We start from the raw sequence: 17,990 nt of genomic DNA on the forward strand, positions 1-17,990 counted from the left end.
AGTTATTAGAAGAGATTTGAGGAGCTGGAGACATGTCTCAGCAGTTAAGAGCATTTATTACTCTTGTAGAGTTTGATTCCCAGCACATCTGTTAGGCAGGTCACAACCTCGTATAGCTCCAACTCCAGGGGGAATTAAAGGCCTCTGGCGTTCAAAGACACCTGTACTCATGTGCATATGCCTACATGCACATACATACACACATACACACACACACACACACAATTAAACGTAATAAAAGTAAATCTTAAAGAGAGATGATGGCTTAGCAATTGATAGCACTTCCTACTATTTAGAGGGTCTGTTCAGTTCTAAGCACCATGCCAACTGCTTGCAAGCTTCTATAATTCCAGCTCTAAGAGATGAAGCCTCTGGCCCCTGGGTGTTCTCATGCATGACATACACCCACACAAACACACACATGTACAAACAAAACTTTTTTTTTAAGAAAGTCAATTGTTAGAAAAAAGGATATTTGAAAGCTAGGTGTTGAGATGACCTTGAATAAATGAAGCAAACTCTAGATCATAAAACATCAAAAGGGAGAAAATAATGTCAGTTATTTACTTGAAGACTCTACAGGAGGTAGTTGGAAGGAGATGCATTAAATTTTCAAAAGGAAAATGATAGATAAGTGCAAGTTTTCTATCTGGGAAAATGAAATAGCAGTGAGATGAAAAGAAAACCAGTATAAGAAAGCATCCTAGAAGCTAAGAAAAAAAAGTGGGGGACAGAATCCTTGTCCTTAAAACTATAGTTTACACACATTCATTTCTTTTTATTCTCCTCCACTTTTTTAGAAAAATATATATATTATTCCTTTATTCACAGCATGCACATGGAGGTTGGAAGTCAACTTGTAGGAGTTTGTTCTCTTTCCATGCTGCGGGTACGTGAGGTTGGGCTTGTGTCATCAGGACTGGCTGCAGGCCCCTCATCTTGCCGCCCTTCCTTTGTGTCTTCGAGACAGTCTCACTATATATAGCCCATGTTGTCCTGGAGCTCTGAATCATCCTCCTGCCTACCTCTCAGGTGCTGGGATTTGGGGTGTATGCTGAAAATGAGGCTCAAGTTAATTCTTTGTATCCTTCTTCATCTGTACAATGTTTTGGAAGAACTTACAGGACCTAAATTACCCTGGAATTGATTTTTAGTTATTCCAAGATATAAAGCAGAAAAATACCAAATATTTAAACAATGAAATGCATATAGAAAGAAGTGTGTTTCATCAACAAACAGGTGAATTTTCTGGTATTTCATCGAAATAAGGGTAGGGCCCAGAAGTATAACGAAGACTGTAGGTAAAGGAAGTCAGAGGTGGATCATGTGCATAGTGTATGCAAGGCTTTGGTCTCCACCCTAAGTAACCTCCCTCGCCCTAAAATGCAAGAATAGGTGTGCTGACTAGTTTTCCAACAACTTGACACAGGCTATATCCATCTGAGAGGAGGGGACTTCCATTGAGAAAATGGCTCCAGAAGCCTGGGCTGTAAGCAGGTTAGTCTCTAGGGCATTTCCTTAATTAGTGATTCATGAAGGAGAGACCAGCTCATTGTGGGGGACACCTCAAGGCTGATGGCCCTGGATTCTTAAGAAAGCAAGCCCAGCAAGCCATGATAAGCAAGGCAGTAAGCAGTACTCCCTGGCCTTTGCATCAGCTCCTGCCTCCAAGTTCTTTCCCAGTTTGAGTTTCTGCCTTGGCTTCCTTCAGTGGACTGTGCTCCAGGATATGTAAGCCAAATAAACCCTTTTCTCACCAAGTTGCTTTTGATCATGGTGTTCCATCACAGCAATAATAGCCCTAACTAAGACAGTAAAGAAAATCACAGTGCACAAGAAATGGAAAATGCAATGGAAATATATAAATGGAAAAATAATATAATAGAGTATCTGTAAAATATAAATAGCATTTATTAGTAAGCTATTTAGTTTGCAAAATATTTTAAGCATTTGTGAGATGGCTCAGTCAGTAAAGTGGTTGCCATACAGACATGAGGACTCCCAGAACATATGCACATGAGCAGCCAGGGGTGGTGGCATGCATTGCAAAAAGTGAGTCACCAAATAAGATGGGGAAGCAGGTGAGGAAGACACCCTGACGTCAGATACCAATCTCTGGCCTATCTCCACAGGCGATGGCAGAGGCTCATACACATACACAAATTTGGGTGGATTTTTTTTTATGGACAAGAGAGGTGGTTCCCCCAATTCCGTGTGTGTGTGTGTGTGTGTGTGTGTGTGTGTGTGTGTGTGTGTGTGTGTGTCTTTATGTAAGTTATGAATCAGGGTCTTCTTTGGCTTTCTGAATAGCTAGAATTACAATAACTAGCCAGAAGACTCTTAAAATGATATTTTAAATTAATGTTATAAAGACAGACAAAATGATACCTTTTTAAAATATTGAAAGTTAATAAAGGTGTAAATGTAACAGACCCAAATTGTTATCCTTATTACACAGTATAATAATGATATCAGCATGTGTCAGTTTGTGAATACTAATCATTTCTTCTGTTCATCTCATGCCCTCACATGGAAAACTTTGAATTGTTCTTGACTTTATGGTCTTGTTGAAGAGAGGGTGGCTGCTTTTGTTGGACTTTAAGTATAGAACATTCTTACCTTTAACATTCATCAGAGTGATCGACTCAATGGATTCGTTTTTCTTCCTGTTCTCTTTCCCTCTTAGTGTCTTTTTATTGTTGCTGAGATAGGATCTCACTATGTGTTCCGTCTGGCCTAGAACTTGCTCTGTAGGTCAGACTAGTCCTAAACTCAAAAGAGTTTCTGTCTCTTTTCTTTACTCACTTAATATGATTATAATAATTTTTCTATTTTTATTTTATTTTTTTTAAAAAAACTATATTTTATTTTACATACCAATCCCAGTTCCCACTCCTTCCCTCCTCCCATTCCTTCTACCTTGCCTCCACCCCAAACCCCCATCCACTCCTAAGAGGGTAAGGCACATTGCTTTGGCGTGACTTATGTATACTAGCATATTATCTGCAAATAGCAGAAGTTTGATTCTTCCTTTCCAATTTGTATCCCTTGATCCCCTTTTGTTGTCTTATTGCTCTACCTAGCACTTTAAGAATAGATATGGAGAGAGTGGAACAGCCTTGTCTTGCTCCTTTTACTAGAATCTTTTTGCGTTTCTCTCCATTTAATTTGATTGTGGCTGTTGGCTTGCTTGCTATATATTGCTTTTATTATGTTTAGATATGTTCCTTGCATCCCTGTTTTCTCCAACAACTTTATCAGGAAGGAGTGTTGGATTTTGTTGAATGCATTTAATGAGTTGATCATATGGTTATTTTCTTTCAGTTTATTTATATGGTGAATTAATTGGCAGATTTTCATGTGTTGAGCCATTCCTATATCTCTGGGATGAAGCTGATTTGATCATGGTGGATGATTCTTTTGATATGTTCTTGCATTTGGTTTGCCAGTATTTTATTGAGTGTTTTTGCTAAATGTTAAGGAGGGACATTGAGTCTTTGTGTGGTTTCGGTATCAGGGTAACTATAGCCTCAAAAAGAGTTTGACAGTGTTCCTTCAGTTTCTGTTGTGTAAAAGAATTTGAGGAGGGTTGGAGAGATGGCTCAGCAGTTAAGAGCATTGCCTGCTTTTCCAAAAGTCCTGAGTTCAATTCCCAGCAACCACATGGTGGCTCACAACCATCTGTAATGAGGTCTGGTGCCCTCTTCTGGCCTTCAGGCATACACGCATAAAGAATATTGTATACATAAATAAATAAATATTTTTTTAAAAAAAGAATTTGAGGAGTATAGGTATTAGCTTTTCTTTGAAGTTCTGGTAGAATTCTGTACTGAAACCATCCAACCCTGGTCTTTTTTCACCTGCTCACATGGTGAGCAATTGTAGAATTGACTCTTAGCAAAGGATGGTATCAGCTAGTCATAAGAGAACCAATTTGACCAGAGAGTTAGGACAGCGACTATTTACTTCTCATCTTTCCTTGTTATTTTTTTAGGCAGGAGCTGGGCTGAAATGAAATATCAAACTCACTGATCACTAGAAGCCAAGCCTTAGAGATTTAAGCTAAAACAGTCTTAATTCTGTCTCTTTTTTTTTTTCAGTTTGTTTTGTTTGTTTTTTATTTCTATGTATATGGAGGGGTGCCCATGTGAGTGCAGATCACAGCAGAGGTCAAAAGATGTTGAATCCTATAGAGTTGGAGATACAGGCAGGTGAGAGGTGCCAGATTTGGGTGCCTGGAACCAAACTAAGAAATTCTGGAAGAGGAGGAAGCACTCTTAAGTTCTGAGCTATTCTCTAACCCAAATTTTAAGTCTTTTCTGATTTCAACATAGTTACAAGTTTCTTTAGCAACATAAGTTGCTCCCAATGGCACATTTTAGATAAATCACACTATGTAACATGCTCCTAAGAACACTAATTTTCTATAAATTAATGTTGCTTATATAAAACAAACATTGTTAAAATGAACTTATGAATATCCTTACCAATTCAGTAATAAAATAGGGGAGGGAGTATTAATATTATCTTCATAAAAACTCAGATCCTATCAACATTATTATTTGTATAAAAAAAGGTAGCTCTATCATTATGATATCAAAGTTCTGCATAACCCAGCAGGTATAATATTGGCTAATCCCAGAGTGACAACTTTTGATTTGCCCGCTATGGGCATTGACTTGCAGAAAAGCTGCACAGTAATGAAGTCATACCACCAAAGTTGATTTGTGGTCTCCGTATATTGCTCTTTCTTCTGAAATCTCATGCTGTCTGCTTCTCTTTAAACAAAGAGGGGTGTGCGTGTGTGTGACCTGGTCACTTTTGAAATTCTTGTTTTATAGACCTGTGTTTTCAAGGTGTTTTTATTGTGTTATTTAAGTTCTTTCATATATTGTTTAATGTCTACATCTACTTGGTAAATGATAAATTATTCCTTTTTCAAGTAATGATGAAATGCCTACTTTAAAATGGGGCTTCAGTCTAATATTTGTATTTATTTATTATGCAAACTTTTGTGAAACAGGTTGTCACTGTGTAGCCCTGGCTTGCCTGAAACTCACTATTTGGACCAGAGTGGCCTAGAACTCCAGGAATATCCTGCTGCCTCTGCCTCCCAAATCCTGGGATTAAAAGTATGTGCTCTCATGGTTGGCATCCAGTCCGGTCCTTAATATTAAAATAAATTTCATTGCTCTTTGGAGAAAATTTTAGTGTAGTCACACCAAAACTTAAATCATGTGATGATCAAGAGAAAAATTGTAAAAGTTGCCACAGTTCTGGTGGAACTGTGTTCCTTTTGGCAGAGTCATGTCACATCTATGGAGACTTTGGAATGGCCCCGTGAGAAGCAGCTCTGCACTTCCACATTTCCAGCCAAGCTACTGAAATAAATAAGCGAGCAAACATCAGTAATTACTAGCAAACAAATCAGTAATACATCACTCTCATATTCATCTATCCAAGTGACGACCTCCTATTTTAACCTTTTGGATGCAAGCTAAATATATGTTCTTCCTGTATATATATAAAAATTTTTACTCCTAAAGATAAACATGACCAAATAATAAAAGAAAAACTAAAAGCTTCCACCAGAATGCAGGTTTGTATTTGAATGGTTGTACCCCTGCTGCTACAGAAAGGCACCGGCTTCTGTGAGTCCATGAGTACAAGTCACTTAAGACTGGACACTCTCTTCGTCTCTTCATTGTCTGGTACTTACTGGCAGAGGGGCCACTGTGGCTGGGATTTGGCCCTGTTTCATAACAAGCTGCTTTTACTCCCAAGAAAGTGGAACACATTAAGTTATCTGTGTTTGAGCGTATCTTTCTTTTAGGGGAGAAAAAAACACAAACATACCAGTCTTTTCCATTAGCCAGAACAGTACCTGTCTGAGATGCTGCTTGTCACCCAAGAGAGATAATGTTTATTTCAAATAAAAATGTAACTTGTGACCTAGAATTCATTATTTTGCTCTTCCAGTGTGATGTAAAACAGTTAACTCTCAACAAGTGATTATTGAGAGTTTCATGCAGTTGCTGAAAAATCTACCAAGTGCTTTTAAATTTAATAAGATAAACTTCAAAGTACCTGGTCTATAAGGGTCCCCGAGTGAATTGTGTTGACACAAAAAAGGCTCCCTTTGGGCACCCCCACCCATGCCTCCCTCTGATGGTTTCTCTCCCCCTCTCTTCTCTTTAAAACCCATTACAACATTTTCTGTCTCTACTTTTCAGTGACCTGAACTGCCATTTGTCTTCTATCCCCTCATTTTCCATCATCTTGTTGTCTTTATAAGATGATGAAAGGCTTTTGGGAAGAGCTGTTGGTGTGTTTTAGCTGGTTCCCAAGTTACTTTGCTACATTTTTAGTTGTACAAGCCAGACCACATCATTAATCAGAGCCAAAAAGCTAATAAACCTGAGACAGTTCAAAAGATAGAAGACATTAAATAAGGTGACAACATAAACATGTAAATTTTATTATCCAGCTCATTATCACCATGCCTGTCATTGGGATCTAGTAGAAAGTTTTGCACACAGTGTATGTTCTCTTTTAGGAAAGTGATTGAATGGGTTTTATAAACTGTTGAACACACTAACCAGTAGGTGGTAGAGATAATTCCTCATCATATAACAACTAATAAAAGAGGTCAGTAGAGTAGTTGACAGGTAAGACACTCCCCTTTGAACTTCTTACAAACCATACCTTAGTTTAAATAGTCTGAAACTGAGATTAGAAGATAGAAAATTAGGGAGGGAGGGAGGGAGGGAGGGAGGGAGGGAGGGAGGGAGGGAGGGAGGGAGGGAGGGAGGGAGGGAGGGAGGGAGGACTGATAAAGGGCCTCTCTGGTTGTGTGGTTTACTAAAGCTTCATGACTACTGGAACTTTTAGAGACGAATCCTGTAGACAATAACAGAGATAGCAACTTAGGAACAAGAAGTCGGCACACGATGGGGCTTGTGAAAATCGTCTCTCACAGCCTGCCTCTTTCATCTTACAGGGGACAGACAGGTTCTGAAAGTGTTCCCAATAAGAGCTACATTGTCAGTCTTTGACTTCTTGGCTCTCTTGGCTTCTCTGACAACCCATCTATTTCTCATCACTACCTGATGGCTTGATTAACAGATAACTGAATTTAAACCGTGTTCCAACATGTTAGAAAAGTATAGAGCTGAGAAATGTATTCTCTCTCTCTCTCTCTCTCTCTCTCTCTCTCTCTCTCTCTCTCTCTCTCTCTCTCTCTCTCTCTCTGTATGCTGTTGATAACCTTGTGTGCACTATACCCTCTGCCCTCTGTTTCTGGAACTTATTTAGCTGTAATAAAAAACTGAGAATGGTAAAGGATCTCTTTGGACAGCTTTCTGCAGTTTCTTCACTGAAGTACTTTCCAATCTGATTTTCTTAAGTCCCCATGGCTTCTCATTTAGAATTGGGAGTTTTATCTACGCCTTTCCTATACCTCCCTTCTTCTCCTGTTCTTTGCCTGTGTTCCCCGAAAACAAGATCAGACAGGGATTTGAATTTCTATGTAAATCCTTTTCATTTTAAAAACACTGAAAACCATTCCAATTTGTTTTCTTTATAATATTTTTAGATAGTTGCCTGAATGTCTACAGTGTGACTACTCCCTGAATTTTTTCCAAGTCACTTTTAGAACAGAAGGAAAACATACAACTAGTAAAGACTTTGTAGGCATTGAAGTATTATTTACAAAAGTACATTTTAATGTAATACTCCCACTTTCTCAATTCTAATCATTCTGGCTGATGTCATTTGGAAGTACAATTTATTGGGCTGGAAAGATGGCTTAGCAGTTGAGAGCACTTACTGACCTTCTAGAGGATCAGGGTTCTGTTCTCAGCATCCACATCAGGTGGCTCGTGAGTGCCTGCAACTCTGATTCCAGTGGATCTAAGATCTCTGACCTTTGTGGGCACCTGCATACCCAAGGTACACATATACTCATGCAGGCATACATACATACACATACATAAAAGCAAATCATTTTGAAGATTTTATTTTAGTTATTTGTGTATGTATGGGTCTGTGTAAGTGAGTAAGTACAGTTGCCAATAGGGGCTACAAGTATCCCTCCTGTTGCAAGAGGAGACCACTTGTTTCCCGGCCACCCTGTAGCTGAGACCTGAAATAACCACTCAAAAACCATATTATTAAATCACTACTTGGCCTATTAGCTCTAACTTCTTATTGGCTAACTCTTACATATTAATTTAACCCATTTCTATTCACTTGTGTATCACCACATGGCTGTGGCTTACCAGCTAAAGTTCCGGCATCTGTCTCTGGCCAGGCTACATGGCTTCTCCCTGACTCTGCCTTCTTCTTCCCAGCATTCAGTTTAGTTTTCCCTGCCTAGCTAAGTTCTACCCTATAAGGCCAAGCCAATTTCTTTATTCACCAATGCTATTCACAGCATACAGAGGAGAATCTTATATCACCCTTCCTCTGGAGCTAGAGGTACAGAGGTTGTATGAGCCCCCCCAACAGGGTTATGAGGATCTGAATTTGGGTCACCTGCAAAATCAGTACATGTGTTTAATCACTGACCCATCTCTCCAACCCCGTAAATTGTTTTTAAAAGAAAAAATACAATATATATTCATTTATTTCACTAAAGTTAATTTCCTAAGAGTAATAGTTAACAGCTAAATTCTGACTTGCAAATCAAAGTTTTTATTTTTAAAAACAGAATCACCAGAAATTTTGATATGCTTTTAACACTAACACGCACACACACATCACACACATATACATATACAATTGCTTATTTCATAATAAAGTGAAATAAATAAGTTGAAAACCTTAAGATGTTTGTGAATTTCTTCTTTGTTAACTTTGCTATCTCAGGTCTTCTGTTCTATTTACTGATGGAATTCTCCTTTTAATTAGAAATTTTAATCTTAATTTGGTAGTCTTAAAAATATTTACTGTTAATTTTCTTTCACCTTTAAAATCTTCTAAACTATTATAAGTAATACTGATAGAATGTGTGCTACCTCATTGGAGTTAACATATCTATCAAATGATTCCACAAAGAAATCAATGATGTCCTAAAATTAAATTGGACAATTCTGTTAATATTTTTGCTTAATGCATAAGAGAGCCTACTTGGTACCATTGGCTCAGCATTTTATAACATACTGAACAGATGATTTATTTGGTTGAATTTTTTGAAAACACTGCTGGGGATCTGTCCTGGATGCTAGACAATAGATCATGTTAACTTTTAGGCCAGGCTGTTGGAGTTGATGACAAAGCATGACTATAGTTTTCTTTATGTAATCCTTTGACCATGACATTTTTTCCCCATTTGTTAGCTTTGTAGCTGTGTGTGCTACACTTACTATTTTGATACCCACATCATAATATAAAATCCTTTCTAATGAAATAAAAACAAACTGATTTGGAGAAGTACAAAGTATGGATAAAGGTGTCTAGACCCATGTACAGCAGGTTTCACATGTGTGGCTGTGGTATCATCTATGAGCTGAAAGGCAGCTGAACGTTAGCATGTCATTCCCTTGGGATGAAGGGTTCCATAATGGGCATGTTCTAAGTTCTTGGTAAAAGTAATTGCCGCTGCTTAAATAGAAGAGGGAAATGAATACTACTTCCCCTTTTAAGGCTCTACACATGCACAAGGAATGTTCATCATCAGTGTGAAAGGCAGTGACCCTAATGTTAACATATAACCTGAAAAATCCCAATAGGTACATGTGCACATTGAAATGCTGGGAAACTAAAGTTGTATATCTTTCTTTAAAATAACATTTACAACCAGGCTCATGAAACATGATGATCCATTTGTAAAAGTAGAATTCTGACATCCAGGCTCTTGTTCAGTGAGTAGGCAGAATGGTTCCCTGAATTGGAAAAGGCAGTACAAGCCACAGTGACTGAACCTGCTGTGCACGCAGGAGAGTAGGCTCTATTCCTAGAGTCTCCTCCTATTTTCTGTCTTTGAAAATGAACTCCTGGCTGTCCTCTGACCTCAGCACATGAATGTAATGAAGAACAAAAAAAGATACCTTACAGGTGGGCAAAAGGCAAATTTAATGTAAGAATTCCTCTTCTCATTATACAGGAAATCAGATCAGTAAGTAATGTGGTCAGATTCATAGGTGACATTTTCCAGTCTATTTTGAGGGCGTGAACTTCAAGCATTGGCTGAATAATTTTCTTCGTTTCCCTTTATGCTCTCAGGTCATTGTGTGGGTATTGTATCTGAACTGCAGTACTTAATTTACTATGGTGTATATGTGAGCAACAAGGAATTAAAACACTTTATTTCTTGACTTCTCTCTTTACATTAGAAAACATAATGCAGTCTATTAAGATAAACAAGTGCCTATTGGCTTTTACAAAGAATAGAATCCCATCTTGTCTGTTCTGTAAGATGACATTGACAGGGAGCTGAAGAGATGACTCAATGGTTGAGAATATTTGCTGCCCTTCCAGAGGAGAGGTCCTAAGTTCAATTACCAGCAACTACATGGCAGTTCACAACCATCTATAGTGGGATCTGATGCCCTCTTCTGGCATAAATTTGTACATACATATAGAGTATGCATACATTAAATAAGTAAGTAAATAAATAAATAATGCTAATATTGCAAATGGAGAAGCAGACGATGCTTAACCTTAATTTATGCTGAGTATCTACATACAGTGCTTGTTAAATTACTAGTAACTAATTTGTTTTTTAAATGTAAAATAATTAAGTTACCAAGCTTGGCGTTCTCAAACATACCAATATAATTAATTATATAGTCTTAAACCACTTTTTACATCTATCATATATTTTGCTCTTCAGTTTTAAAAATACTGATTTATAATGTGCTTTATGGTGAGAAATATGGAATTATAACTGTACTTGGAAAGTAATTTAATATAAAAACCTCTAAAACAGTTGTTTGGAAACATTAATCAGTGAGCAAATTCTATCTTTAAGACTCAGAACGAAACTTTTTAAAATACAAGTGCTTCTGAGATCCTCCATTTTTGACAATTCCTTTTTATTTTTTATGTGCATTGGTGTTATGTTTGCTAATATGTCTGCATAAGGCTGTTGGATCCCCTAGAACTGGGGTTACAGACAGTGGTGGCTGGGAATTGATCCTGGGTCTTCTGGAATAGAAGCCAGTGCTCCTAATCTCTAAGTCATCTCTCCAGTCTCTGTGTCTCCGTTTTTAAAACTGTATTTTGAGAAGGAAATTATGATTGGAATTGAGTAAATGAATTTCTTTACTCCGTTTTTAGAAGTTGGATATCCAGCATCTAGTATGGAACCCTGTCAGTGTCTCCAGTGTCCCTTCAGACTTAGGTAACAAATGAGAGTGAGGTTTATGCTTTCTTCAGTTTAGGGAAGTTTACTCTAAGGGAAAGCTAGTGTCTATAGGAAGAACAAGCCAGCTTTTCCAGGTACCAGCTAGCATTAGACTGAACTGTTTGGTCTCCATCCTCGGATGCTTCTTTGAAGCATTGTTCTGGTTTGGACACTCACTGTCTTGCCTCATGCTTTGTAAAACACTGGACACCGTTGTTTTGTTTTGTTTGTTTGTTTTTTGACTAGACAGCTTAGGTATCAAATTTCCTTCTAAATTTTATACAAAGGTAAAAAATTATTTTAGTCCTATTAGCTTCCATGGATAAAATAATAAACACTGAAGTTTTTTTTAAGCCATAAAACTTAATTTAGACTATAATTTTCCTAAAGGCTGAGCAAGTTAATTTCTATCATGACAGACAACTATATTTTTATACTCATTTTTAAAGCCAGCTGGTGGATCTTTGGTTTATCATTGACTGCCATCTAGTGGGTCAAACTATTCTTTCACAATACACCATTAAACTTGAGTGTCTCATTTCTGTATGGGAATCCTTATCATTTTCGGTGCCTTTGTTTTCACTGACTGTTGTGTTTCACCAACTAATTTCTAAAGTCGCTGGGCCATTTTGGTGATGATAAGTCTTAAAGCAACCAGTATAAATAGTATAAATGGTTCATATCAAGTCACATTGAATAAACTGATCTCATCGACAGCTTTTGAACTTTGGTGATTAAAGTTGACATCTATGTAAATTATTATTTCAATAATTATTATTTATAATAATAATTTTAATATTTAATTATTTTAATAACCACTGTTTTTCATTAATTATACACTCTACCTACTTTTAAGATATTTTTCTCTTATTTCTTTGCAGATGCTACAACTGCGGTGGCCTTGACCATCATGCTAAAGAATGTAGTCTACCTCCTCAGCCAAAGAAGTGCCATTACTGCCAGAGCATCATGCACATGGTAGCAAACTGCCCGCACAGGATTATCGCACAGCCGCCCGCCAGCGCTCAGGGAAGACAGGAGACAGAGTCCCAGCCCTGCACTTCTGCTTCGCCAAGAGAAGTGGGAGGGGGCCATGGCTACACATCACCTTTTCCTCAGGAGGCGAGGTCAGAGATGGCAGAGCTGTCAGACAGGTCACCCCAACAAGTTTCTTCCACGAAGGCATTTGTAGCAACAGAAGAGCCAAACAAAAAGGGGCCTTCAATTCAGAAACGGAAAAAATCTTAATCTCGTCGGCATTTTCTTCACCCGGCTGGGAAGTCTACCTCACGCAAGCACAGGGGAATAGTATTCTACAGATAGCAGCTGACCGGGATTTTAACTACTGTTGAGGAACTGTGAATTTCTTAATCAGACAAATCATTCTTGAGCAAATTACATTTAAGCAGGGTTTCATGTTTTATAGACTCGAAATACATATAGTCTGTGCTGCATAAGTGAGAAGAGAGACTTGAGTCTATGTGTATGTGTATTTCACATCGGAGCCCAGGTGTATACATACACATACATGTGTATAGATATATGTGTGTATAGGCCTGTCTTTAAACATGTATTATGGAGATATAAGCACATACTCTCCCACAGATAATTGGGCATCTCCAAGCATTGAAAGTCCATGTGAAGCATTTGAGGTGGTCTCATAATTAACCCTTAGAATTTTTTCTAAATTTTCTTTTATATTACATAAACAGATCCTCCTGACTGTTACTTTTTTGTGAACCAAAGTATGCATCAGATCTCAGACTGCCAGTCAAATGGTACTAAAGGTTTTTGGGATACTCGGTGCCTCCCAAGTCTGGATTCACTGCTGTGTCCTGGTGCTGATGGAGTGTTTTCTTTTGCTGTTATCTGCCTTCTCCTGTTTGAAAGTGGCAACTTAACTCTAATGCCTCTGACTGCCATAAGCTTTTTATTTTTGGATACGTAACTCCAGAAAGACAATGAATGTGAAGTTTCTGGGCTGGTATTTCAGTGTCTTTTGTTCTGATTGTGATTTACATGCCTATTAAGAAGAATGAAGGGGAGGGTAATGTATAAATATCATGGTGTAATCCTTTTCAGTGGTATTTTGATACCAGGTCTTTTACATATTTCTTAGGTTTTTAAGGGACTATGGCAACGGAAGCCTCCCTTGACTAAGCAGCTCCTGAACCATCACTTAGAACGGGAAGGTCTCCTTACTTACTACTGAAGCCTTAAAGGAAACTAATTATTTGGGTATATTTTAGTGGCTGTCTTTATTATCCCCATAGAATCCTTAGATCTGTTTTAAAACAAACACCATAGAAATGAAAAAATAATGGGGCTTAGAGTGAAAATTAAGTAGATGCTTACAGTTACCCAACAGATACAGTCTGTGGCTGATACTAAAAAGAGTAGCATTTGGTGGCAGGCAGCTAGAATGATAAGCCTGGAGCAGAATTACCAAATCCCCACTGCCATGTGGCCAGAAATACTTTCTGTGGTAACATTGATGCCATGGCAGTTGCCTGGAGTATAGAAGCTGAAGTAACCTAAGTTATGGATTCAGGATGAGCATTTGGGGCTATTGATAAGAATCTTCTCAGATGGATTCTCAGTTTGCGAACAGATTGTCTTAGTATAGTTCTGTTCTCCATCATGTTTAAAAAAAAAAAAACTTTTGAAATATCTCCAAGAAGGTACCAAGGAATTGCAGTGCATAATTTTGGCAGTAAATATAATTTATATGGGCCTGTTGGTATAAGCTCAGATAATCAAACAAGAAAGCATCGTGACTCAAATGAGATGCATTCTGCTGAGGAGTTCCTTCCTCCCGTGTGCCAGTCCTTTCCAGGTTAGCTTGAATCTCTTGACAGTATTTATGAGAATTCCCGTAGTATTCTGTTGACGTGTCAGTGTGCTGTAGTGCAGAGCTTACTGTTGACGATATTGAATGTGACGTAGCCATAGAGAAGTACTGCCTTGCCTTATGTGAGCATTTCAAGCTTATTTAAATTATGTAGACAAATCAAAGTGTCGCCCAAGTATAATGAACAAAGTAACAGTTGTACAAGCAAAATATGACAGGTGACTTTGAAAGTTCAAACCAAAGTTCCTTGACTATAGAAATAGGAAATTATGGACTTGAAAATTGGACATTCTGTTTACATATGAAAGTTCAGAGCTGAGATCACTTTTAAAAATTAAGTAGAAAATTCTGGAACACTTGAACTATGGACCTTATGGGTGCAGTTGACATTTTTCAGCATCTAAGCAGACTGAATTACTAAGAGCACATACAGAACCTTATGGTTAAAGTTGGGGTTTATTTTTTATATGAAAATATTGTCACTGTTACATGCTCAGGACAAAGAACTTTGCTCAGGGAACATACAATGTGATGTTTTTATTGTTTCTTTACAGACTAGTCTATCGCCCTGCCTACTCAAAACAAGCCAAATAAATTAGGTCTTTATGTTCGTACATGTACTTGTTGGTAACTACCTCTGAGTTTGACATCGATTATAATTCTGAATGTCAGGTATTGGTCCTCCTGTTTTTATTTCATGTGAAAAGCCTCGTAAAGCAAACTCGTCCACTCCTTGCAGATGTGAATTCACTGAGATGAGCACATTGCTCATTCCCATTGGTGAAACATTCCGTTTACAGCAAACGGCTACCTCCTAGCTATTACATAGCACACCTTGATGCTGCTGCAGCCTTATAGTAATTCTCTGGTACAGACACTTTCAATCTGTAGCATAGATAGGCGTTTTAAACTGCATGTTTCTCCAAAATGCCTGTGAATAATAGGACTTCTCATGTTAGGTAGCAAAGTCTCCAAGCATTTCCTTAAAGTTAACATGTATTGAGTGTAAAGGAGTATAGGCACTCTTTATGCTAAGCAAAACAACACAGAAACAGTCTTGAAAACAGCTCTGTTGCTTAGAGGTGGGAGCAGGAGGGTGCACAGAAGCAAACATGATGTAAAAGATTCCTACCCATTCACGTGTATCTTTGTTGCACTGAAGACAAGGCAGATTTCATCATTACAAGCCCCTGGTGCGGAACAAACCAGCAGCAGGCCGCCTGCCTGCCATAGAGGAACTGAAAGTGCAGTGCCACTCCTAACCCAGGAGGGAAAGGAGTCTGTGAAGCACCATTTTTCTCAGGGGTTCCTAATAATGGGGCGATGGTCTATGAATCGAGCTACCTTTTGACCCACCCTCCATGTCAACACAAAGGTAATTCCAAAAATGATGCCCTACCAGCCTTTTAGCCTGCAGATCCTTCATTCTCTACACAGCAGGACATAGTGGAGACGTTTTTATACTTGTATTTCTAGTCTTTGGATGTATTTTTACAAATGAATGATTTAGGGAGATTTTTATCTGCTTATAACTTAGAAATTTTAGCGTGCAATCTAACGGAAAGGATAAAGACATCACGATATTAGCATCAGTCCACCTCCCAAATATAGGATGGTTTTTATTGCCAATTATTTTTGTACTCTGGCTCAGATTTATTTTGCACCAGTGCAGGCCTGAGATGCCACTGGTTGCACGTAGTTTGTGAATGGAAGGCCCCAAGTGTTGATAGACTTTGTGACACTCACTGTAGGAGCGATTAGACAGGATGTGGGGAATCTCATTAAGTCTTAAGTTAATTTAAATTAATTTATCTGTTTTCTCTAAGAAATGTTTATCTTAAAATATATATGTATTTCACCTTTGTTATAAAATCCAGGAAATTATATGCAAGTGCAGCTGCGTCGACTTTAATTTTCTAGATGTCTTAATGAGATTTATTTGTTTTAGAAAAAGAACAACTTGTTGAAAGCATCCAGTTCTGTCTTACATACTGACAGCAGCCTCAGGATGTGCCTGTGTGAGTTGTGACCCGGTTGTTCTGTCACAGTGAGAGGGTGACCTGTGACGCATTGTGGATCTTACGCTTGGAACAAAGTACTGTATGTGAGCAAGTATTCCGACGTTAACACGCCCGTGGCTTACCCTTGGCCGTTCCCAGCCTGAAATGATGGTGCCGACTACCTCTCCCGTCACTGACGTTGTCAACCGCAGGCGCCCACCACCAAGCTGGCTTTAATCAGTGTGTGTCTCACGCACTGTTAACAACTCTAGCCATATAAAGACCAAAGTGAACCCTGATTTCTGTTTGTCTTTAACACGGTGTTTTATCTAGTATTTTAAAATTATCTTGTAGTGCTTAGATTACCTCATAGGCCATTTTGATTCATGTTGTTTACAAGTGAAAATTTTTAAAAATACACTTGAACTGTCGCCACAAAGAACAAGAGAGGAGCTGCTATTAGAATGGCACTCTGCATTCCGTCACCTCGGTGGACTGACCATTCTGCAGACTTCAGCTTAGTGTTGTCTTTTCATGCCGGATGTCCTACTCTCTTAGCTATTGATGTTTTGAGATTTAAAATTACATGATAGAAAATAAAAGATACAGTGTTGTCATTTATGATGGGTTTGGAGATATTCTGTGTTGACTTGTATGAGAAATTAAGTAAATGGGTAGAGGGCCTTTAGGAGGTATTCACACCAAGGTGTGGCTGAGTTAAAGGTTTCAGCGTGGTCTGCTGGTGGTGGTAAGCATGAAGTTTTTCTTTTGGGGCTTGTCTTCATCAGGATTGTCCAGTATTATCAAGCAGAGATTATACAAACTTGTAAATCAAGATATATCCTTGTGGTCAGAAGGAATGTCATGAAGCTTTAAAAAAAAACCTTTTGGAGAAATCATTTTAGAATTTTCTTAACAGGTTCTTCCTCATTATGAAGGATTTGGAAGGAACAAGCTAGGACACTCAGGACCAGATATTTAAAACGTTAGTGTAAACTGATGAAACTGTGTGCAGTGGTGGTGCCCTGTCAAAGAAATGGGTGACGCCGTTCTAAACACTGCTCAGTCCCATAACTAAACTCATTTTCCACTCTATTCCTGGTGATTGACTTCATTATTACTTGTTGTTTTATGACCCCTACATCGTTTACATTTAAGAGTTAAAAACACTTTTTAAATTGCGGGCGTGTGGGTGTGCAAGCGCCCTTGGAGACCAGAGGCACTGGATCCCTGGGAACTGGAGTTCCAGGGGTTGTGAGCCTCCTGACGTGGGTGCTGTCAACAGGTTCTCTGCAAGGACTGTACTCAGGCTTATCCAGTGTCTAGTGAACCTTCTCTCCAGCCCCCAATTTTGTTTCATATTTGTTTGTTTGTGTAATTGATCCTTAACCATCTAAGTGACGACTTCTGTGGTCTCAAGCCACTCATATATCAGTAGATAGACTCACTTCTCTTCGTGTATGAAGAACTTTCTGTTATACAAAGTGTTTTTGTTGAAAAATGTTGTATTGTACTTTAGAAAATCTGAAAAATGTTTTTAAGAAGAAAAATATACGGAAAACAGAACAAAACAAAAGGAAAGAAAAATACAGGGGATGAGAGATGCTCAGTGATTAAGAGCAGAGTCTGCTCCTGTAAAGGACCTGGGTTTAGTTCCCAGTACCCACATGGTAGCTTACAGCCATTTATAACTCCAGTTCCTGGGGATCAAGTGCCATCTTTGGTCCTCTGGGGGTGCTAGTACACATCTACATACTGAAGGCAAAACACTCATACACAAAAATAAATATTT

The 17,990-nt window shown here is 38.3% G+C and overlaps 1 protein-coding gene across 1 annotated transcript in view; it reads left to right on the forward strand.

The window, feature by feature from the left end:
- The window catches only part of Lin28b (lin-28 RNA binding posttranscriptional regulator B), a 97,308-nt gene extending 80,515 nt beyond the window's left edge, over window positions 1-16,793 (forward strand). The window contains exon 5 of the mRNA XM_075944242.1: window positions 12,229-16,793. Coding sequence (XP_075800357.1) covers window positions 12,229-12,595 — 367 coding nt within the window. The 3' untranslated portion in view covers window positions 12,596-16,793. The remainder of the gene's footprint in view (window positions 1-12,228) is intronic.
- The last annotated feature ends 1,197 nt before the right edge of the window (window positions 16,794-17,990 follow it).

This window comes from Microtus pennsylvanicus, chromosome 1 (genome assembly GCF_037038515.1).
Source record: "Microtus pennsylvanicus isolate mMicPen1 chromosome 1, mMicPen1.hap1, whole genome shotgun sequence".
Taxonomy (NCBI): domain Eukaryota; kingdom Metazoa; phylum Chordata; class Mammalia; order Rodentia; family Cricetidae; genus Microtus; species Microtus pennsylvanicus.